The sequence below is a fragment of the Serinus canaria genome, chromosome 8 (genome assembly GCF_022539315.1).
Source record: "Serinus canaria isolate serCan28SL12 chromosome 8, serCan2020, whole genome shotgun sequence".
NCBI lineage: Eukaryota > Metazoa > Chordata > Aves > Passeriformes > Fringillidae > Serinus > Serinus canaria.
This window is the reverse complement of record NC_066322.1, coordinates 10,698,889-10,721,875: the sequence shown is the minus strand read 5'-3', so window position 1 is coordinate 10,721,875 and position 22,987 is coordinate 10,698,889. Positions and strand designations below refer to the sequence as shown.

General features: G+C 40.9%; 1 protein-coding gene across 7 annotated transcripts in view; it reads left to right on the top strand.

Annotated features, from left to right (window-relative positions):
- PTPRF (protein tyrosine phosphatase receptor type F) overlaps nucleotides 1-22,987 on the top strand; it is a 375,785-nt gene that overhangs the window by 172,513 nt on the left and 180,285 nt on the right. For all 7 annotated transcript variants that reach the window (XM_030226334.2, XM_030226335.2, XM_030226333.2 and 4 more), the window contains 2 exons: nucleotides 9,062-9,207; nucleotides 11,868-12,009. In XM_030226334.2, the coding sequence (XP_030082194.2) occupies nucleotides 9,062-9,207; nucleotides 11,868-12,009 (288 nt within the window). The remainder of the gene's footprint in view (nucleotides 1-9,061; nucleotides 9,208-11,867; nucleotides 12,010-22,987) is intronic.

Genomic DNA, 22,987 nt, shown 5'->3' with positions numbered 1-22,987 from the left:
TTCTCTGCTCGCCTTTGTTTTTCTTCTCTGGGTAATACTTGGTATAAATGCTGGGAAATTATAGCTGAACCCATATATAGCTCTGGCTTTTCCCCAAAATATGTAAAAGGCTGCACACACAAGCTGTGAGTGCTCTAGGGAAACGTGAAAGCAGAAGATGGAAATGAAGGCACCTCAAGTTCTAGAAGTATGTTTTACTGGGCTGCTTTTCTACTTTTTTTTCATCAGTATTCTTCAGTTGTAAGCAGGACTGCTTTATGCTTCTTGGAATATTTTTCTTTTTTTGGTTACATGTTATTTCAGGTATTGGAAGCAAGAAAGAATGATGTCATAGCAGAGGGATTGATTTATTTCCCCTCCACCCCGTTCCCATGGATGAGAGTCAGTCAAAGCCCAGGGATTAGCCAGAGTTAGGGATTTTCTTACTAAGATGTAAAGCAGCTCACACTGATAGCTAGCCAGGCACTTTGAGAAAGACACTGCAATTACAACAGCCTGGAAAAATAACGCAGAAAATTTGCCACCCTGTGTGCAAAATCTGTAGGCCCCCTGCAGATGTGATATGGAGAAAAACCACCTCCCCACTGCGTTAAGGTCTAAGTTGTCTGCATAAAACTCCACAAATAAATCAGCACCCAGAATGTGCCTTGCACAGCATCCTCCTGTGATGGCTGCCCGAGACAATTCTGGTTCAGTATCGTCTGTTAATTTTAGATGTTTAAACTTTGTCAACAATTTCCATGATTCATAAAGAGACAGAATTAGAAATTTACTAAAGTGCAATACTATGATGGCAGGCTGTTGCTGTAGTTTATTAATATCCAGTAATCATGGCCTTTACACTTGAATGAGCTAATGGCTTTTAACCGGTATTGCTGTGGAATAAGCAGGTTTATCCAAACATCAGCATTTAACAGGGAAGGCTGAGTTTCTCTTGGTGAAGGTTGATGTATGTGTAACTGTTCAGACATTAACTATAGAAGTACACAGGGCACAGGAGGTTCTAAGATGTTTCTTCAAGAAGAAAATTAAAAATACTTGATTTTTACTTAAACTTGTGAGTATAAATCCTGTGTTGGCAAAAGGGAAAAGAGGGCTTGAAAATGCCTGTCTGGGTGTGGGAGTTTCTGCTGTGTGTCTGCAGAGACACCTCAGCCCTGTCAAAGGCTTTCCCTTTACACTGGGCTTGTGCTCAGGAGAGAGCCTCTTTGCCAAGATGGTGAAGAAGCAGGAGTTGAAGATTGTCAGAATTTGTGAGCTTAAGTCATTACAAATACTGATAAAAGTGTATGTTTAACTTTACATGTATCCTTGCATTCTCCTATAGTTAAGCTTACTCCAGATAAACAAAGCATAGTGGGTCTTGCCTGCTGAAATGAGTGCCTTGAATCTTAGCTCAGTGTGTTTCCTCCTGGTGTTTAGGGAGAAGCACAGCTGCTAAATGACTGCTTTTGTTATTTTTGTAATGTGATTTTTTTTTTTACTGAAAGTTACAGAGGTCATTGAACATGTTAAAAGATCTACTTCTTGGAATTTTGGATATTAATCATCCACTTTATTTGATTTCATTTTGTACAAACTCAGAATTTATCTCTGAGTAACTTCATGGAAGTCAGGAGAAGGTAGCGAGGAGAAATGCAACTTGCTCTGAGATAATGTTTGTAGATTTGGTTATCATGGACATTCACACTTGAAGCTGGAAAACTCAACCACTAAAATTAGATTGAAATAGCAGAATCATTTGTCCTAGCTGTTGGGAATCTCTTAAACATTAAAACAAAATAAGGTCATAAAAAAAGAGGAAATATGCAGGTAAGATGAGGTAACCTGTAATTCAGATTGATCTGAGGAATATGTTGAATTCAGAGTGCCATTTTCTGTGATTGGGGTGCTATTAAGTGTTTTTTTTAAAGTGGATGGGAGAAAAGGTTATGATCCACATCCTGGATAAAAAGAAAACTGCGGAAGTATCTGAGCATGCAACACCCCACCATGTACATTTGCATTTCTTTAATAAGTACTTTGCACCAAACAATAAAGAACAGAAGTTTCATTTACAAAGTGCTGTCATCTTAGTGAAATAAAACCAAAATAGGAGAAATAAGGAACGAATTAGGATTGTGCTCACTGAGACCCACAAAGGCTTTACTAAGCTGTTGTTAAAGAAATGTTATTACAAGGTTCAAACAGGCTCTTCCTACGTATAAATTATCCAAGAATAAAAAGTGCAAGTTTGAAAAATTATATTTTGCCAAACAGTATTCCCGCTAATCACAGAGGGCCAGGAACTACATTTAAATAATGGTGGGTATATTGCAAGCAAAGCATAAGGATGCTAAACATAAGGATAGCTGGGGAGCCCACTCACTTGTCTCCTGCCCTGCAGTGGATGCTTAGGAGAAGAATCACCGATCAGCTTCCTCCAGAGTATCTTTCCAGTAGGCATCCATCCATGCACAGAAATCAATCACCCAGGATCATAAAGGAACCCTAGAAAGAGAAATACTTTAGCTGTATATAAAAGCATGGGCCACCTTTGTCTTCTAGACCGCTTCATTTCCACTTCAAAGTCAGTCATGAACATGAGAAGGTCTGTGTCATTGTTGGTTTCTTCCCAGTGTTATAACTGAGCCACATCATCATTTTCCACATATTCGTCCTGACAGCAGCCATGTGAGAACAGCAGGTTAGTTTTACAGAGGAAGGTGAGGCACAGTTGTGCCTTTGTATATGTGACAGGGAAGGTTAAAGGCAGGGATTTAAACCTGAATTTCACAATTTCCAGACTTAGGAACTGATTTCATTGTGATCTGTTCATTCCGGTGTCGGTAATTTCTTAATATTCATTTAGGCCAGGCACCTAAATAAGATTGCCTATGCCTATTGTATGTCCTTATCCAGTTCATCTTATATTGCAACTGTAATTTTTTTGTTCACAGAGGAGTCTGCTTCCAGTCTTAATTTAGCTCAAGTCGTAAAAGCTTTCGGATAAAAATATAAGCTTTCCTCTCCTACAACACAAGTCTTATTTTTGGCTGCCCATCTATTTAGAGTAGTGAGAACTTGTACCATGAGGACAGAGATTTTTTTTTCCTTCAAAATCTCTCACAGCAGGTGGGTGTTCATAGAACACTTAATTGTAGACATGTTCAAGAATACATTTTTCCTCAAACATGTAACCCCTTGGAAAAATGGCATCCACAAGAACAGAAGGAGCATTATGTTGCCAGTCTCTGAATTAAAATTTTTCAATGAGGAATATTTGATGTGGGTGCTAAATCCTGAAAATGCATCCAGATTCCATTTAATTTTCCCATTTATTTTAAGGAAATGATGGGTCTTTGAAATTAAACAAGTTAACGTTTGTCTATATTATTACAAGGAAACATATTTTATGTGACAATTGTGTGCTTAATGCGTATCAAAATGCGAGCATCTGTGCTAATTACCCAGGACCCAGCATTATTTTTGAAGGATCTGGCTGGTATTCAAGTCAGGTAATGCAGATTGTATGTTACTCCTCAAAGACCATGGTTCACATAAAAGACACCTTGCCAGGTTAGAGGGAGGCTACACCTCTGTCCTCAGCCTTGAAGGAAATCTGACAGGAGATACTTTTCTCCCTGGGAGAGTCCTTTGTGTTCACTGAGAAGCTGTGCAGCCTAAAAACAACACATGTGATGAAGTGATTCTGAATTTATCTGGTAAAGAAAAGAAAACCTGGAAAAGGGAACTGAAATTTTACTCTAATGCTACACATGTTTGGTAAGGCAGATTTTAAAACAGGTGCTGAGATGGTTTTCTGATTTAAAAGAATTGTTTCACAACAAATTTTCCAGAACAGCAGGGAGCAACAGTGATTTTGTATATAACATACAGGTGACAGAGGCATCTTCATGGCTGTGCCTGGCTCTGAAGTATCCTGAAGTATCTGTCAGTGGCTCTCCAGGAAACCTGAGGTTCTGTCTTTGAGGGCTTCAGGTTCCCCTCCCAAGCCCATCACGCTGTTTTGCAGGGAAGGGCAGACAACAGCCATATTGGTTAGAGCATACCTGACTGTCTCTGGCTTTCTTTGCACGTTCTTGCTGACCTTTTAGAATATAACTCAAAGGAGCTTTTCTTTTGAATCCTTCACACACCCAGCTCAGGACACTGCGTGAGTTTTTTGCTATTTTTCCAGGATAGCTCAGTAGAGCACTGTGTACCTAAATCTCTGCAAGCATCTCCTCCATGCCGTGAGGCCCTCTTTGGGATTCACTTTATAGGATTATCCACAAATCTCTGCTTGCTCGTCGAGTGGCTTTTTCAACACTACCAAAGGTGGAAGGAAAGTCCTTTTCTTCTGAAACGTTGTTTTTTGGTTTTAATTTCTCAATGGAGAGCATGTCTGAGCAAGTTGCTATTTTTCTGCCCCCAGCCAAAGAAGATGAAGTCAGTTTCTTACAAGAGAAAAAAATACTCTAGTTTTTAGAGTCTTCCTCCTCAGAACTGTGTTGTTCCCATAAGCTTTCTAGAATAATTTTGTTTCGAGCAAATACAGAGAAAATTTCAGCCAAGAAGGTGAAAGTTTTCCCGTTCTCCTGCCTGAAGCTTGTGAGGAAATAGAAATGAGAGCAGTGACTTCTATTCCTGGTGTAATAGGAACTTGGTTTTGAAGTGGGGAGCAAGAATTAGTTCAGAGTGTGAGGCCTGAAAGTGCTCCAGGTATCTGTCACCGAGCACAGAGGCTAGGGAGAGAAAGACTGGAGTAGTTTGGACTTAGGGGAACGGTGCCAGTCTGGAGCTGTTACTCCCTGTGATGGAGTAAGTGAAGGTGGGTGTGATGGGCACCCAGCCATCCGGCGCCTCTCCCTGCTGTCATCCCAGACTTGCTCAGGAGGTTCTCTCAAGCTGGTAGTTCAGAGATTTGTCTTTGAAACACAATAGGTCTTTTTCTTTTCCCCTCACCCCTTAAGTTTTCAACAGAAAATCTTTAGATTTGGTCCATAGGTTATCAGGGAGTGGACAGGTTTTCAATGCAAAAGACACTTGAGTTCCTTGTATTTGTATGTAGCATGTTTGAGTGACAAACAGTTAAATTAAAACTTCATACGTGCATAATCTTCAATGGACACTCTGCTCATTTTGAATTTAAGGAGGGGGAAAGGACAACATGTAGGTTATTCTGTATTTTCAGTGCATCCTTATTTTTTCTGACTGTGTTTCTAGGACTAACGTAAGAGTGCAAGTGCTCCAAATGGGCTAAAAAAGACAGCCTGTACCATGATCTGGCCCTCTCCCCAGTGCTGCCCCTTGGAGGTAATTAGTGATTGTCTCATGGCAGCTTCCTCTAGGCAGTAGAGTTAGAGAGATAGATGTTAGATGTTGGAGGGGAGATGTGGAGGTTATCTAGTCCTCTTAACACGCATTTTTCACATAGGAGTTTAGTGGATACTGTGTTGTGCTTGTGTTAGCTCTTACTGGGATGAATTTTGGGATTTGCTGTAACAGTTACCAATCAGTATAAAAAATATACTCATGCCTGACTCTGTTGTCCTGGGGCCAGGACTCAGGATTATAGGTTTGCTTAATTAGTACTTTCCTTCCATTTCAAAATTTCAAGGCATAGAAATGTTTAAAATGCCTTTGTAGAAATACCTTTTCTCAGACTGAGAATTTGGTTTATATACAGGTGTACTTCTGTGACCAGTCTTGGAGGATTTAGATTGTTTCCAGAAATCAGTGTCGCTCAAATGTGCAGGGGAAGAAGGTTCATTGCAACAATGTAAAATCAAGGCAGCAGGATTTTTAGCTTTTACTGCAAGTGAATGTTCAGTTTCCTTTTGTTCTGGTTTTAATAGTATTGATCTTTTTTAAATGTACAAAAGTAAAGTAAGTCCTCAGTGTATGTGCTGGGGAGTAAGTGTAAAGTCAGAGATATAATTGCATTGTATTCTTCAAGGACAAAAGTTTTTGGATTCTGCTGTATTTGCCATTTGAAAAAAATTACACTACTTTACTAAGATCACAGAGTAAATAACAGAAAATCAGAAAACCAAATCAGCTGCTGAAGTGCAATACAAGGCATCAGCTCAGCACACTGCATAGCAAAACAGTCAATCACAGTGCCATCACTAGCAGCCTGAATGGTAAATTAACATTTCTCTGGAATAGATGAGAGGTGAATAAACAGAGATATATGTAAATACAAACTAAGTAGAAATAGACATGATTATAGATGAGTAAATATGTGGAATCAGCATCAGTTAAGCAAGCAGACTTAATAATTGCTTGCTGTTCATGTCAGGACAATGTGCCAAAGCCTTTAGACAGCAGCCATCATGTCTTAAAAGGCGTTTTCTGGGGTTTGAGCACAGTCCTGTGGACTCTACACCAAGGATGGCAAAATTCAGTACACTTTTGTGAGGAATTTCTGTGGTGAGGCCAGGTCTGTGCTACTCCTTCAGAGAAGCTTGTTGAGGACAGAACGTGTGTATCCACTTCTGTGCAGTGCTGGCCGTGCTGGATCCGCCGTCCGCCAGGGCCTTTGGAAATCAGGCTGAGCCAGCAGCAGCGGCAGAGGTCCAGCTCTGCTCTGCAGTGTCTCAGCTGTCACCCCCCAGATCAGCCAGGGCTGGGGCTGGCATGTCCCCACGTGGGTGCTTGGTGGCTCCCCAGCAGACGGGCACATGTGGAGCATGGGATGTTGCAGGTTTGGGCGGGCTCTGCTGTGCTGCTGCCTCCGCAGTGGCTGACTGCCAGCGCCCTCCACTGCTGGGTCTCTCTCCAGGTGGTGACGACTGGTCTGGCCTCATCCCTCACTCTGAAACCAGGGGTTGACCTCAGCCAGCTGCAGGCTGCCAGGAAATACCTGCTTCACTGTGGTTCTCCATGGGCTGCAGGGGAATACCTGCTCAGGCATCTCATGCCCCTCTGGCTCGGTGCTGACAGGGCTGTTTCTCACTTTTCCCCTCATTCCTCACACCTCTGAGGTGTTCTGCCTTTTCTTAACCTGTTATCCCAGAGGCACCACTATGACAGGCCTGGCTGTGCCATGCTCTGGGGCCATGGCGAGACTTCTGTGTCCAGCCCAGGGCAGCCCTGAGCTCTCCTCACAAGGACTGTCTTGCACACCCCAGCGCCCCTCACAGGCAGAGGTGCCATGTGGGAGAAGCAAGAAGCATCCTGGGCCTTTGGCAGTCTCCCTGGCCTGGGACATGTGCCTTGGAGCAAGGGAGAGCCTGGTCTCTGGACTTTTGTCAAAAGTGGGGAGGATTGAAGTAGTTCACTTGGTTGAGTGGCTGTGTGTGTTGTCACACTGTGCCACACTGCCAGGACAGGGCTCAGCAAGAGCACTTAATGTGGGCTAAACCAGAAGGTGGAACGAGGGTTCAGGAGGTGCCACAGTTTGAAATCATCCATGGTACATGAGCTGTATTTGCAGTTTAGGGGTGAAACTGTGCTCCACAGTAGCTGAGAGAAAGGTGCTGTCCCCTGAGCTCTGCCTCGTCCTGCCCTGAGCCAGTGCTCTCCATGCCCTGTTTGGAAAAGAAGAAAAAAGCATCTTTGTGCCAGGTTAGGAGCCCAAATCTGTTCCACAGAGGCTTTGATGATGCTGGGGCTCCTTGTAGGGGTTTAAGTACCAGTGCCTGGAGGCAGCAGGGAGGGATGAGGGGGATGAGGAGCAGAGCACTTGTCCCTGCCCTCTTCAGTCACTGCCACTGCCTGCCTGGTTCAGCCGTAACTGCAACCGCACCCATAGAATTTAAATCTCTCATATATTAGAAAAATACATTTAAAGGCTGTTGTCTTTTGTGATTGCTGAATTTGTATCCCTCCTAGATTAGGGAAGTTCAGCCCTCAGTTTGTCTAGAGGTCAAAGCACCTGGGCTGACAGATATCATGCCCCTCTCCCTCAAGGACACGGTCATGGATGTGTCTGGAATGTGAAGGTGTGGAACCTCCAGCAGCTCTGCTGGGGTCATTTTCTTTGTTATCTTGGGGTTGAACAGGTTTCTTCTTTACTCAGACTCCTTTCTACATGCCAGCAGCTGTTTCTGACCTGTTTATAGGTCAGGTTCATCTTTGAGGTGGTTGATCAGAACTGTATTTGAAACAGGGCCATAGTGTGACCTGTGCATGGAATGGCATCATGGGTGGACTCTGTTAACTCTCCCTGTGGAGTTAAATGTTTTAGTTCTTTATAGGAATATGGGATCATCAAATGCTTCTCATGAGGACAAAGCACTGTTTCAAGATGATCCTCAGATCACATAGTGCAAAATTTTCCCATACAGCAAGTACAGAAAAAAAATACAGCCATTCAACCTGGATGCATAGCTTTATCTGTCTGAATCTGTTATATAAATATTGAAGACACAGCTCTATTTTCATGAGGTTTTTAATTGATTATTTAAATGTTATATGACACTTTTTTTTTTCATTTTTGCCAAGTCTTTCATGTTTGAATGCTGTTTTGGTTTCTTTGCTGACTTTCATTTCTAGTGATTAGTTTCTTAACAAGCACAGGCTAGCCTCTGCAGGTTTCCAGATACTTAAACTGTAGGATTTTTATGTCAGTCCACATTTAAAATGAAACTAAAGGTTGTTATTTGTATACTTAAAACTGTATCTGTGAATTTTTATGGATGTGTTAACAGCTTTCAGTTAAACTAATGTCAAGATGTGGTACATTTCATAGGTTTGGTGTGTCAGCTGTTCTGTAATTTCCAGTGCTATGAACATGGTATAAATCTGCAAAAATCCATTTATTAAAAAATAAACTGTAAAATGGTTCCAAATTGTCATATACCTGAATGAATGCCCAGGGGGCAGGGGGAGGCCTTCTATTGCCCTCACTTATAGGCAAGCCAGATGGACTTTATTCATTTCAGGAGAAAAAGGTACTCAAGCAGAAACTGTCCTTGTCATGTTGCAGTCTGCAATGAATTTGTGTGGCTGAGGCCATTTAACCTGGGTTTGTAGTAAGAGCACCAGTTATCTTATAATTTAGATTAACATGACACATTCCATGCTTATCTGATGTTATGTCCTCATGGGGATGATTTGGTTATTTTTCCAGGCAAGCCAACGTTTATGAAGGCTCCTGAAGATCAGATTGGGATTTCTGGAGGAGTGGCCTCTTTTGTGTGTCAGGCAACAGGAGAGCCCAAACCTCGTATCACGTGGATGAAGAAGGGGAAGAAAGTCAGTTCTCAGCGGTTTGAGGTAATTACCAAAAGAAAAACAAGAAACAAAACAAAACCAAAAAACCCAAACCCAAAAATTTGGTGATCAGTTTAATCCTCACAGGTCTTAATTGCACAGTAATCATCACTGCAACATGGGTATCTCTTCAGCACTACAATTCAGAGTGTAAAGCTTTAGTGTAAAGCAAGTTTCCTTAGAGCAGGTGTCCTTTGGGCATGATGCTGCAAACACACCAATAGGACATCCTCCTTCAGATGGGAGACTGGGGCTTACAGAGAGTTGGATGGCAGATAAGAGCTGGATCTAGCAGTATTTTTCTCTTTTCGTTGTCAGAATTTATAAGGCAGCTCTTTGACCTGCAATCCCCAGTTGAATTCAAAAGTGAGATACCAAAACACTACTGGAAATCTTCCTAAGTGATGGCTACTGCCATCCCTCCCACAAAGGTACTTGGAAGAGGAATGGTGAAGGGTTTATTGATGTCCCTGTGAGCTAAAGTAGGAGAGAAAGGAAGGGAGAAGAGCAGGTATCAGAAACATCTTTGAAAAGGGGTCCAATTTGGTTTATATTTTCCATAGCAAATAAATTTTCACTGACTTTCTCCACCTTTTTCTCTGCTTTCCTTTTTGGTGTTGGGCTTCCTTCTCTAAAAGTGCCCTTGCAAATGTGACCCTTCTGCAATTCTGCTGCCTTTCCTCTAATCCTCTGTCTTTGATGTTTTTGCTTTCCTGACTGGAGCACAAGATGACTTTGTTGCCCAGAATGGATTGATTCAACTCACCAATTTTAATCATGAATTCATATGTGAGCAGAAAACTTTGATTAAAGTAATCAATTTTAATCTTGTTTTACATTGTTATTTTTCCCTGGTAAAGGTTTTGTTGTATAGTAACTATTTAAGCATTCTAATTTATAAGTGGATACAACCTTTATAGTGAATTTGGTGCTTGTTGTGGCTTACCAGAGGGCTATGCCATATTATATGCATTTATATGAGCAATTTCATACCTTTGTTCCCATCAGTTTGCATGCATAGCTTGTGTCAGGAGATAGTGATTTTTTTTTCCTAAGTAACTATTAATTTTACTTCATTATTAGTCTTAATTAGGGAAAATTTGGAAGTAAGTTTAAATGGAGAAAAAAAAAAACAAATCTGATGTATACATGCTAAGTTGTGACACAGAAAAGGTATCCACTGTTAGCAAATTAACAACATTTTGGCCTCAGCATCTGGCTGGCCCTTAGTAGTTTTAGCTCTGTTCCTATCACACAGTGTTTGTTCAAAGGATAGTGAGGGCAAAAGAGATTTCTGCTGTTTCATCTCTTAGCTTTTTAGTCCTTATCACTGAAGTGAATTAATCTCTGTAGCTGACTTTGTCTTGTTTTAAAATATAGCAGAAGCTCTGCCCTTTGTAAAGATTTAGTATATTGTCACAGTTTCATGTTTAATTTAAAGATAGGTGTTTTTCAAAAATTAATTCTTTAAAGTGTATTATGATTATATTCATATTTCTCTTTCTTTACCTGACTGTATTAGGGGTTTCTTCTTGAAACAGAAGGGCTATTCCTTCCAGCAGGAGGAATAACAGATTTTTTAGTGGTCTTGGTTATCTTTTGATTTCTTCCTATTTCTCCTATCACTGCAGAGTCTTGTGGTGCATTGTTTTCCTCCTTCCTGTTCTCTCTCTTTTGATCTTTATGCTGTGGGAAGTGCTCCTAAACAGGCCCTTGAAAATAGGGTGAAAGTTTTGCATGGGGGTAGCAGCCCTTGGTTGAGATCCAGGTCTGGAATGAAGGATCCTTTAAGTCTCTTCATCTCCCCCTCAGTTCCTAAGGGACAGGAGTGGGTGGCATCTGCCTTTCCCTCATGCTGTCACTGTCTGCACTGTAGGTAGTATTTCCAACTTTTGCTGTACTCTGTAAAAGGAGAAGGGTGAGTTTGGCATTAATAGTGGCTTGAGGCTGTGCCTTCACAGTCTTGCTCTTATGAAGTAGCATATAGTGATCCAGCTACAAACTCATAAATACTTTTTTCTTCCATGTATAAGTCAGAGTAATGCATTTTGTAGCTTAGCAGGATGAATGGAAAGACAATGATTTATTAAAGACTTAATTTATTTATGCTGGGGAAGGAAGTGTAATTACACAATTGTTGATTATGCCAGAGTTGCAAAGTACCCAGTGCTGAGGAACATTAAAACCCCTCATTCTGCTGGAGTTAGCATGTGCTGTAGGTGCTCAAGGTTTTATTCAAGTTTTGTTACTGTTTCCCTGCAATCCCACAGGACTATATCATTCTCCTCCTCCATCAAGGTGAAAGTTGGCACTAAATTGTTACCAGTGATTAGTAAAATCATTAGTGCAAATATGGCTCAGATGTTTTAAATCATCAGATTCACATCTTTATTACCAGGTTGATAATTTGTCAACCTTAATTGATCCATAAAGAGCCTCATTGGATCTTCATTTGTTCTGGCCTCCTCAGAGGACAAATACGTTCTTGACACTGAAATTTTTGTGCTACGGCATTTGGAACACCTAACTCACTGCATGGTATTTTAGGGCTTACAGGACTTGTTTTGTTTTGGTTTTCGTTCTTCAGCCCCTAGATTGTTTTGACTTTCATTGTTTGTTGCAGAAGATGGCAGTAATGAAGTGCTTTTTTTTCCTTTTCAAAGGTTATCGAGTTCGATGATGGATCGGGATCGGTTCTGCGGATACAGCCCCTGCGTGTCCATCGAGATGAGGCCATCTATGAGTGCACAGCCACCAACAGTGTGGGGGAGATAAACACCAGTGCCAAGTTAACAGTGCTAGAAGGTAAGGGGGAAGTTCTTGCATTCCTTCAGGGGCAGGAGACGTGGCTTTGGCACCTACATGTTGATGTGCTGCATTTACATGGCATGGTGGTATTCTAGCTTGATTGGGTAAAGCTGTGTTCTTCCTGCAGCAGTTGCTATAATTTCTCCTTTAATAGAACATCATATTTTGAGACAATCATGGAAGGATTGCAGATTCTGAGCTGTCTTTAGAGTGTTTTTGGTGTCTGATTGAGAGGTGTCATTTCTGACTTGGAGGGCTATCTACAGAGACATTTGTATACTTTTCTCATCTATTTGCTTTCATATAATACCCATCTTCAGTGTATCTAAGTATTGTATCTGACAATCAGAAACTTAATCTATGCTTTTGCACCTTCTGGATTAAATCAGCACATAGATTTTCAGGTTACTCTTCAGGTTTTTAATGTGATGTGAAATTTAGTTGTGTTTATTTTTCACTGTACTCACAACTTTTAATTCTATCTCTCCTGTTAAGGAATAGATTTTCCTCCTTGTGTGCTATATGAGCAGGTTTTATTTTGCTTGCTATGTTGTTTCTGATAAACGTTTGTGGAAAAACAGTTTATTAGATATAAACTGGCTTGTGAACACTTGATTTTTTTAAAATATTAAATTGTCAGAATTATTTTCTGCTTTTAAGGAAAGATGGGATTTTTCCAGCATATAAATGTGTTCAGTTGTTTGGTTATATATAGGAATTTGTGAATGTACTGAAGTGTTAGAAACCTGGGGCATTTGGCTGAATGGATTTTTACCCCTTGCATTTTTACCCCTTACAAGCAGGAAAAGGCTTAGGCAAATTGCTTGAGGTTTATAGATTGATGTAGAAACTTCTAAGTAATGAAAAAAAACCAGACTGGAAAGTGTTCATTGTAGGATTTTGAATCAGAGGAGAGTGGTTATCCCAGTGGTGAGTGTGCCAGCCGCACATGACAAGTTGCCTATTGTTCCTTGTTCTCCCATCCCCATTTATGGCATAGAGGTAATCATATTTTCCTTTCTGCTCTGTGACAAAGAATACATTAAACAACTGTAATGTGCTCAGGCACCGTGGTGATGGGAATCATAGAAATCATTCAATACCTGATGTGATTGTGTATCTTGTTTCTGGAGGTGGGGCATCTTAAAGATCAGCTTGCTCTCCAGTAACAGTGTTATTAAGAATAGGGTAACAAGTGCTCTAGACTTGAAAATTATTGGGGAACAAAAATCACATTCTTTTTGTTACTTCTTGCCTTTGCAGCAGTGTATGTGAGTGCATAAAGCTCAGTGGAGCTCTTTCAGCAGTTTGTGTGCAGATCTGCATTTAAATGCTTCCTGCAATTGGATTTTTGTGATACTGGATGCTTGAATTCCACTCTTCCATGCACATTCCTGTTCCCTTTGGTTGTAGTTACCTTTATGTATCTTGGATATGTATGCACATGCACACACAGGCTAATAATTTATTTGCTCTGTGTTAAGTGTTCAAAGGCCCACAGAGACATGCCTTGCATCAAGGAGCACAACAGTATTTCTTAGCTCCATGGTGCTCCTGCTGATTTCCTGATGAGGTAAAGCTTGCAGACCACCACATAAATAGGGAATGTTAGGAAACACTACAGACAGGAAAAGACATGCAGGCACACAATTTAACAGCTGCAGAAGCAAAAGTCAGTAGCAGTCAAGCACTGAGCCTGCTTTTCTGTTTGGAAAATTTGTTTAATTGAGAGTAATGATAGTTGAACATGATCCCTTCAGGTCAAAAACGATCTGCAGGCTGGGGGGGGCTGTGTTTTCCACTCCAGCTGAGGAGTATCGACCCCTTGCTGGGCACTCTTGTAATGGGCAAAATTAAGAAACATTTGCTGCCTAACAATTTGTATGTGCTCATGCATATAGAGTTGTGAGCTTGACTGCAAGGAAGAGCTACATGTACCTTTTATGTTGGCTTAACTGACAAAGAAGATGGATTCTGTTATGATGTATTTGTATTTAAGAAAATATATTTTATATTTCCCTTTTCCAGGACTTCTACAGACAGCTCTGTATTTTCAGTCCTATTATCTTATTTTTCTGTGGTGTCTGATAGAGATTATAAGGTTTCTGCATTTTGTGAATATGATTTTTTTTAAGTTACTATTAATATTCCTTTGCTCACACTTTGGCAACTAGATATTGCCCTGATTGTGGTTGTTTACTCTCAATGGCTTCAAAAAGTAGTGTTAAGTGCCCAAGTTCTCTGTTATGCCATCACTTTTCTAACATTAATTTTAAAGAGGTATTTGAAAATTACACATTTCATGTGGAACCCTTGGCACTCTCAAGACTGTCAACTAGGACTGGATTTTTCCCTCTGCTTTTGGGGTTAAAATAATTTCCGTAATTGGTCTCAGATGGCAGCTCAAATGATACAGACATTCTGCACTTCCTTTCAAGAATTTGACTGATGCAGTGGTCCCTGGTGCATGACAAAGCTTATCACAGACGTCCTCGTGATTACATGCTGCTAAATACACAGCATGTATTGATTTTTACATTAAAAATCCTTCATAACAATAAGTTTTAATGCTCCTTCTCACAATTTGCCTTTAGAACACAGGCCTTTAACATTAAATCCAGAAGTCACAGTGAGGGTTTAGCAGGCTCCTTACTAGATGTCTTTGTAGCTAACTTAGCTGGACCTTTATTTTGTTTAGATTTCTGCGATGTTTTACAGATCAGAGGCCGGTTATCCTTTCTAATTGCCAACTTATTTCATTCTGAGTGTTAAGAGAGAAGCATGAGTCCAGTCTTCCTGGGGAACCAGGAATTCTCACATAAGTGAATCTCTTTGAACAATTTGGTTCCCTACTGCCCTTTTATTCTTTGTTTCCCTATCTCTTATTTTTCCCTTCTAACTGCAGATCCTGTTGTGACCAAACTACGTATACTTTGTGTAACTGGAAATTATTTCTCCTGTTGATAGTAGAAGAAATAGACATGCGTATACCTTCTCTTCTCATTTCTCCTGGGTAGCTGATAAGCTGAATTATGTATGAGTCATATTGAACATTTCTATCTTTTTTCCAATTATGACCTGAAGCAGCATAGAAGTATGCTTCTGCTTGGCAGAGGAGGAAGGCAGTGCAAAGAGGGGGAAGTCTAGAATCAATAAGCTGACACACATTCTCAAGAAAAGCCTCAGGGACAGTTAGTGGCACTAACAAATTAATAAATATATTATTCAGTGGTAATGTTGAGAACTACAGAACATTTTAAATAGGGAGGTTATATGAAATATAAGTAGGAAGGATGCCAGTGTGCAAGAATGTAGCAACAAGCTGATGGCAGGAGTGCAGAAGTCCATGATGTCCTTCCATGAGACTGCTTGTGTGCTCTGCATTGCAGCTGTGTTGGGAAAGGTGAAGGTAACAGTGTTTGTCTCTGGTTGCCTGTTCACCAAAGGATGCCTTCAGTCTGTTTTCCAGCAGTTTCCACCCAATGGGAAGATAAGGAAAAGCAGTGAGAAAAAAGGTCTGTCTTCAAGGGGCAGGGAGAAGTATATTGATTCTTTGGGAGAAAAAGGGAGCTCAAATACTAAGTATGTTATCAGTCCCTTCTCCCAGGGCTTTCCAAATATGACATTCAGTTTTGTTTTCCAGAACTGGAAAACCAGTTAATTGCAACTGGTCCTTTAATGCTTTACAAGCAGTCTTTTTTTCACTCCCTTGTAATCCGGAGCATACAGTCATATCCAAGTGACACTAAATATATTCAGTTTCATTTCCCTTTGTTTTTAAGTAGGTTAAATGAAAATACCATCTCCAATTTCCATTCTAGATCTATGCAAATCCCCTATGCCTCTATCCCAGGCTCCTAATCATGTGGCATGTATTTCTTTGCCTGGAGAGTGCTGCCGGGCTCCACAGGAGAGCAGCTCCTGCTAAAGAGGACAGACAGAAGAACCAAGGAAGTTCTTGCACAGTTTCAAGGTAACCTGGCAGGTTAAGTTTTGCTGGCTGGCTTTGTGCTGACAGAAGTCAAGGAAGTTTAGGAGCGTTTCACTGCAGCCCTGGTGCTTTACTGTGAACAGAAACATCCTCATGGTATCAACACTGTGCTCAGCACAAATCCGAAACACAGCCCAATACAAGCTACTATAAAGAAAATTAAGTCTATCCCTGCCAAAACTAGCACACCTAGAAAGTTTGAGTGCAGCAGTTGTCCTGGGGTGGCAAGCACTTCTAGCATAACATAATTTGCTGTTTACTGAACCATGTCATGAGCTTAATTTCTTTCACCATCTGCCAGCTGCATTCCAGTTCCTGGGGTTACCCTGTTTGAAATGCTGTAAATGGTAAACATTTGACTGTTACAAATGATTTCTGCAGAGAGCTAGATCTCGGAAGGCCTGAACCAATATGCCCTTTTTGTAAACATCCATCTAAAAGTGATTTTTGTCATTGGAATAGTAAACAGAAGTTAGCTATGTTTAATCCTTGTTTATGTTTGGTTAGTTACAAAAGGATCAGCCGGATCACTGTACTTTGGCTTCATTGCTTTTGCATCTTTTTGCCAGGAAGAATTTCTTGCAATTTGTTGTAAAATTGAAACAATTACAGAGTGGAAATTGAATCTGTTTGCATGACTGTGTAAATGAATTAAAGCTCCCTGTGCTCTGCTGCTCCTGGGATTGGCACTATTCTCTTCATGTCTCTGGTCAAGAGAGGACAGGTCTTTCTTCTACATGTTTAATATTAATTAACTATTCTAACATCCTTTGGTCTTGCCCTGGGAAGAAAGACTGCTGTGATCCTACTGCAGAAGTCCTACTCCTGTTCTTAGCTCTCTACACAGGCAATCCCAGTAGCACTTCCTGCAGGAGGCAGGCAGTTCATGGACCTCTCAACTATGGCTTTGCCAAGAGCTCCAGCACAGTGAGACTCCACCTGCTTCCCTGCTTAGGGAAGTGTCCTAACATGCAGTGATGCACAGAGAAATGAAGAAGCCTGAGTCTGTCTGCTTTTCATTGGGTCTTGGCATGTCCCGTGCCTGTTAAAAAGAGAAACATTAAGCCAACGACTTGTGATGGCCTCACTGCAAAGTTCAGGTTGTCACCTAAAAGAATCTAAATCTGAGCTCATGTGGACTTGTGCTGTTGAGGCATAAATTGTGTTCACAAGGAAAGAGTGCATTGTGCTGCTTGACAGCAGGTTGCCCAGTAGTGGTTGGGTCAGTTCAGGAGCCCTGTCATCATGCTAACAACTCCAGTTATTTCCCTGGCACTGACCAGTGTGGCTAAAAGGATACTCCAGGGGGAAAGAGGTGGTCTCTTAGTCCCACTGCATAAAGAAGATTGAGGAGAATTTGTGATCAGTTTCAGTTAGACCAAGAAAATTTGCAGAGGCTCTTTTACTTGTATCATCATCACGTGCCATGCTGCCAAAACCTGGACTGCCATGGTATCTGAGAAAGGATTTCAGCTACTTCAGTTTTGGTATCTATAGAGCACCTATCATTATAATCCAGGTGTGGAAATCCTGGTTCTGTGCATATTATATTTATTTGCTGTTAAAGATTGGACCCAGTAACAACATTAGTCCCACTCTTATAGTTTATTTTTATAATATTTAACAAGAAAGACTTTCTTGGCTGTGAGTGAAAGACAAAGAAGTAATTTTCTCAGGGGAAGAAAAGTTTTAACTGTTGTTGGTCTCTCCTTCAAACAGGACAGTCAGCAGATCTTTAGAACGTATCAGACCCAAATGCCATAATTTCCATTTCTTATCTCTGTTTAAATGATTAACTAATGGCACATAACCATGTAATGTATCTGTGATAGCAAGTTCCCTCAGAAGACTGCCATGCTCTAAGGTTAACATCCAGGTTCATTCCACAAGTTTATGAAGCAAGAAATACAACCTTTGAAAAGTTTTATATGAAATATCACATTGTTAATGCCAAGCTGAACCCTTTGGAGCTGTGCACTCCCATAAAACCCTGTGTCTGAATAGGTACTGACCTCTTAATCTTGAGAACGTTTTTCTTTTGCAGCAAATGGCTGTTTCTGCATATTACCTCTCAAATGAGGTCCTAGGAGATGACATCTGTAACGGGATGGGATGTTGTCACATTCTTAGCAGCAAGTTTCAGTGCTATTGCAATGCCCAAAAACAGCACCTGTGATTTGGGAAGGACTTTCCCAAAAAGCAAGTGAATTTTAAGTGTCAGACAAACAAGAATAGGAGTATATTCTGCAGAATTCTGCAAAAGCTGTAACACAGGGTTTATATTGCCAAGTAGCTTGAAGTTGTAATTGTGTGGTTATATCCTGTAAAAGACTTCTGAGAGCTTCTTGTCTCACATAATTGATTTATTCCAAGTTTATTTAACAGTTTCTAAGTTCTGACTTTGGTACTGGAAATGATGTTCAGCTAAGAAATTCTGTTGCCAGTAGTTGTTGTCTCCATTTTATTTGCTCCATCTGCATGCTTGTTCTGAGCCTTTTGACACCCCACTGCTATCCTCTGTCTGTAATGAAAATGAATAATTGAGTTTTGGGCATTATTTTCTCCTTTTTCTTGGGCTCAGGGTGTCGAGACAAGCTGCTTCGCACTCTGTGTTACCTTAGAGCTTCCTGGGAGATTGTCTTGAAAAGTGTGTCAGGCTGTTCTAGTGCTGCTCTGCTGTCAAAGCCTTCAGCCTATTCCAATGGGTAAATGAGGCACAAGCAGATTAGTTGAACTCTCGCAGGGATGTGCTCATGCAGGCAGGTTTCCGTCTTGCTGGAGAGGTGTCCCTGTGGGTTGCCATCTCCCAGCTGAGGCCAGGGATGGCCAGATGACTGCTTATGCCTCTCTGTTCCAGTTTGAAATCAGACAGGTTAGATTAAATTGTCTGTGGTTTAAGCTAATCTGTTTTGACTCTCTGTTGGAACAGATCATCGGTCCCAGCTGGGAGGCAGCAACCACCAGTGCTGCCTTTCATGTCCCTGCAGAAAGGCTGGCATTCCCATGTGCCCTGACCCCCCATGGCCACAGCCATGTCTGGAAAGCTTAGACAGCACTGGGATTTTCATGGTGTCACTAGGCAGTAAAACCAGAGGGGGAAACGTGGCACAGCCCTAGGCTAAAAAGAGTGGTGGTCTGAAAACAGCAGGAGAATGGAGCAGCAAAGTGAAGGCTGCCAAGGAGGAGGTGGATGTCCTGTAAAGTTCTTGTACTAGATATTATGGAGGAAGAAAAGGCAAAAATAACAGAGGTATAATTAAAATACTGTAAATCTCGAAGCAGATTATTTTGTTGGGAAAATGAGTGTTTAGGTCCTAGTTAACCAGACAGGGGCCAGCTAAGCTTCCCCTTGCTGTAAAATCCCTGCATGAGTTTCATGGGGGACAGTCTTCTGTTTGATTCTCCTGGCCTCAGTGCTTTCTCCGGTTCTGCACCTGTTCCTATTTGACTTCAGGGACTTTCCTGAACATGTTCTACTAGGGATGTGCACACGAGGAGTCTTGCAAAGGCCTTTACAAAAACACTGATGAATTGAGGAATTTTGGAGGTAGATGTTTGAATGGACTCTAGGATCATAGCTGTTTTTTTGATTCAGTTGGTCACTGGCTAGCATAATTTCTCTGCATTTATCTGATACTCCTCTCTCCTCTCCCTCTCCCTCTCCTCTCCTTCCCCCCCATGTTTCCAAGCAATATGTGCCAGCCTTACAGCAAAAATTCTAATTATTTCTTATCTTCCATACTATTCCTGTCACTTAAGGTAATTTGGCTCTTGTGACTTGATTTTTTTGACTGTCATCTTTATTTACAGCATCTCCACAGCACTGTCAATTTAAGCCCCACCTTTTGTGCAAAGGCTGCTAATGAATCTCATAATTTCAAAACTGATCTTTTGAGAAACTTGTTGATAGAGACCATTATTGCATGATTAATAAAAAAATAGCTAACAAGAGAGTGGAATTGATTAGGTGATAGTGAGCCCTGATTTGGCTCTCCAAATGTTTATTTGGTAATAACTAGCCTGAGGATGGTCCTGGTGACTCTCAGATGATAAAATTATTTTGGAGGGCTGGCAGCCAGAAGAAAATACTTTAAATAATGAACTGTGTATGCAGCATTCTAGAAGTCTTTCAGAGAAGGAGAAAAAAGACATGAAACCCCATAATTATAAATTAATCATTTACTCATTGTAAAAGTCATTTAATGGAAATTTATTTAATTCATTTAGCACAGGCAAATGAGAACTTAATTCCTTTAGATAATTTGTGTAACTGTAAACCTTGTCAGAATAACCCACGCACATTTCTTGTCAGATTCAACATCTACTGGTGACCATTGGAAACTAAAATTAATAGGTCTTTATCATGAGATGTTTCTAAAGACCTTTCTTACGGCTGGATCTCTTTCAAGATGCCTTGTTCTGAGAGCATCTGTGGCAACCTGTTATTGACAGATGTGCTCTCCATAGCTGGTGTGTCAGTCCTGCTGCTCTCTCCTGCTGACTAATAAAGTTTGTTGCTGGTGTGTATTTGTAGAGTCTTTGAAATCTGTTAGGTTGTGGAATAGCCTTCTGAAAGAAGTAGTAACTCATTGCTTAACTACTGGAAATTAATCAGAAATGCTGCATGATAATGCCACGTGGATTATCTGCTTTTCTTCCAAGGAAAAACGGAAGGGCAAGAGCAAGGTGTCTGGAAAGCCTTTCTGAGGCATTAACTATTTTTGCGCTGAGGCATTAACTATCTTTTGTATCTATTCATAATCAAGAGATTGCCCACAGCTTAGTGAACCTGCTTACTGGCCTGCCATGGCTTACACAGTCACTTAAGATGGTGATCTTCTGTACCTGCTTGTGCAAAAGTGGGAGAATATATCCCCTTGATAAAACTGGAGAAGTAAGTTCTTAAATGAAAAACAGAGATTGGGTAGTACAGAATGGGGTAACTGTGACTGTGGGGAATGCAGTGCTTACTGCCACAAAAGCAAAAACTCGGCGTGCAAGGAAGGTTCCGTCCAACCTTCTTAGTTTTGGTGTCTTATCTTCTTCCTCTCACTAAAAAAATAAAGTCACAGCCCCAATTAAGTCATTCTTAGAAAAATCAACATTGTAAAATGTAAACCAGAAAAGTGTGAAAGTGGAATATAAGTCCATGTTAATAAATCTGTAGCAACAACAGCTGTTCAGAAGAGAGCATGTCTGTGTAGGGAGTATGTGTGTTTCTTACTCTTCTGTGGAAGAGAACATTCAACAAGTATTATAACTTTTTCTCCTGTAGAAAAAGGAAAATCACATAACTACTCCTGGTGGGCTGCCTTTTGGTCTCAGTCTAAGATGCAACACAGAACAGGTTTTGCACTGGAGATCTGTAATATTGATCATTCCAACAGCTGGTTTCTATGTATGATGCTTATTCACAAGTCCCACAAGTAGTTGTCCTTAATATCTCTTGTTGGTCTTGTGTTGTTTACATACAGTGTGATGTCAGGAAGGCTCTATAGTTGTAATGCTTATTAAAATGCAGTGCTCAGATAATGAGCAAAAGGAATAATTTGCCCTAATTTTGGATGCAGGAAGTAATTATTGTGAACATTTGTTTTTAATTTTAACTCGAGCTGCTAGTGACTAAAGTATGTTTGGTATCAAGCATGATAACCTAAAATATATGCATTCTACATGCTGTCTTAGAAGCCCAGTCTTGTAGTAGTAAAATACCACCTTCCCCATAGACTTTTCTAACAGCTGTTTATTCTTGTGGTTATTTCAGTTGGATAATAAAGTAAGTGACTCTTTCTGGCACTCCCACCTGCTCAGATTCTTTCTGCCCAGAGCTTTGGAATAGCTGTTTCAAATCCTTTATCCTAAGGAAACCAGCAGGTGTGAGGTATAATAAGATCTGTCTTTTCAAGATTATCTGGTGCCTTGATGAGGTAGGTTGGATGTTGCAATGGGAAAACACTGCAATGTATTCATCTGTCGTGCTAATCCTGTGCTCTGTTCCTTCAATCCTTTTATCACAAGGGTCCAGCACGGATGAAACCTTTCCAGGTTCTTGAGTGTTAGAGTTGAGTGGAGAAGTCTAAATAGCAATCAGAGCTATAACTTCTTCCAGCTGTAGTGTGCGGATGTTCGCTGTTGTGTTGCTGTTCCAAGGGGGAGCTGGGGAAAATTTCCTTGTGGTAAAAGTGCCTGTCAGCACAGGACGCAGAATGCTTTAAGTAAAACTGGCTGCACAAAGTGCTACAGGCAGTAGAACTGGTATTATGATATTTTACCTTTGATACTACTGAAAAGGTGTTGGAAATATTAACCTGTTGGAGACCATAAGAACACAGACCCTTGTTTTTTGGTGCTACAACTCCAAAATGGTGTTGTTTTTACAAGCAAGGCAGTATTGGAATTTGTTTTTCTGTGTCTCTTTGGTTTAGACATTTCCACAATTGGTCCCAGTGAGGAGAAAGTCCTTGGAGAGAGAACAAAAATGATAAATATGGTGATGAAAAATGCATAAGCTGCACACGGGGTGGTATTAACAAAAGCTGCTGCAGGGGAAGGTAATGAATTGGGGAATGCACAGTCCAAGGTGACAAGGCATCCAGTATAAAGAAGGTCAGGAGCTGGAACAGAATCAGCCTTCTAAAGAGAACCTGTATCTCCTTCACTTTTGAGTCCTAGGAGGGAGAGTAGTGCATGCCAGCAGTGCTACAATTCATGGAAGTGCCTTCCAGATGGAGCTTCACTCTGAATGTGTGACAAACAAGCTAAGCTAAGCAGAGCTGCTTGTTCCCTGGAGCCTGTCTGGAAGGGAGACAAGAGTCCAGCTGAACCCCTGGCAGGTATTAATGCACTGAAAGCCTACATATGGTAGAGATTAAAATAGTTTACCTGGATGAGTGAGGAGGTCAGCAGGGAAAGCCTTTGCTTGCATGGACCTTGTTTTGTAAGAAGATGGGGTGCTGTTATTTGTCTCCTGTTATTTGGACTGAG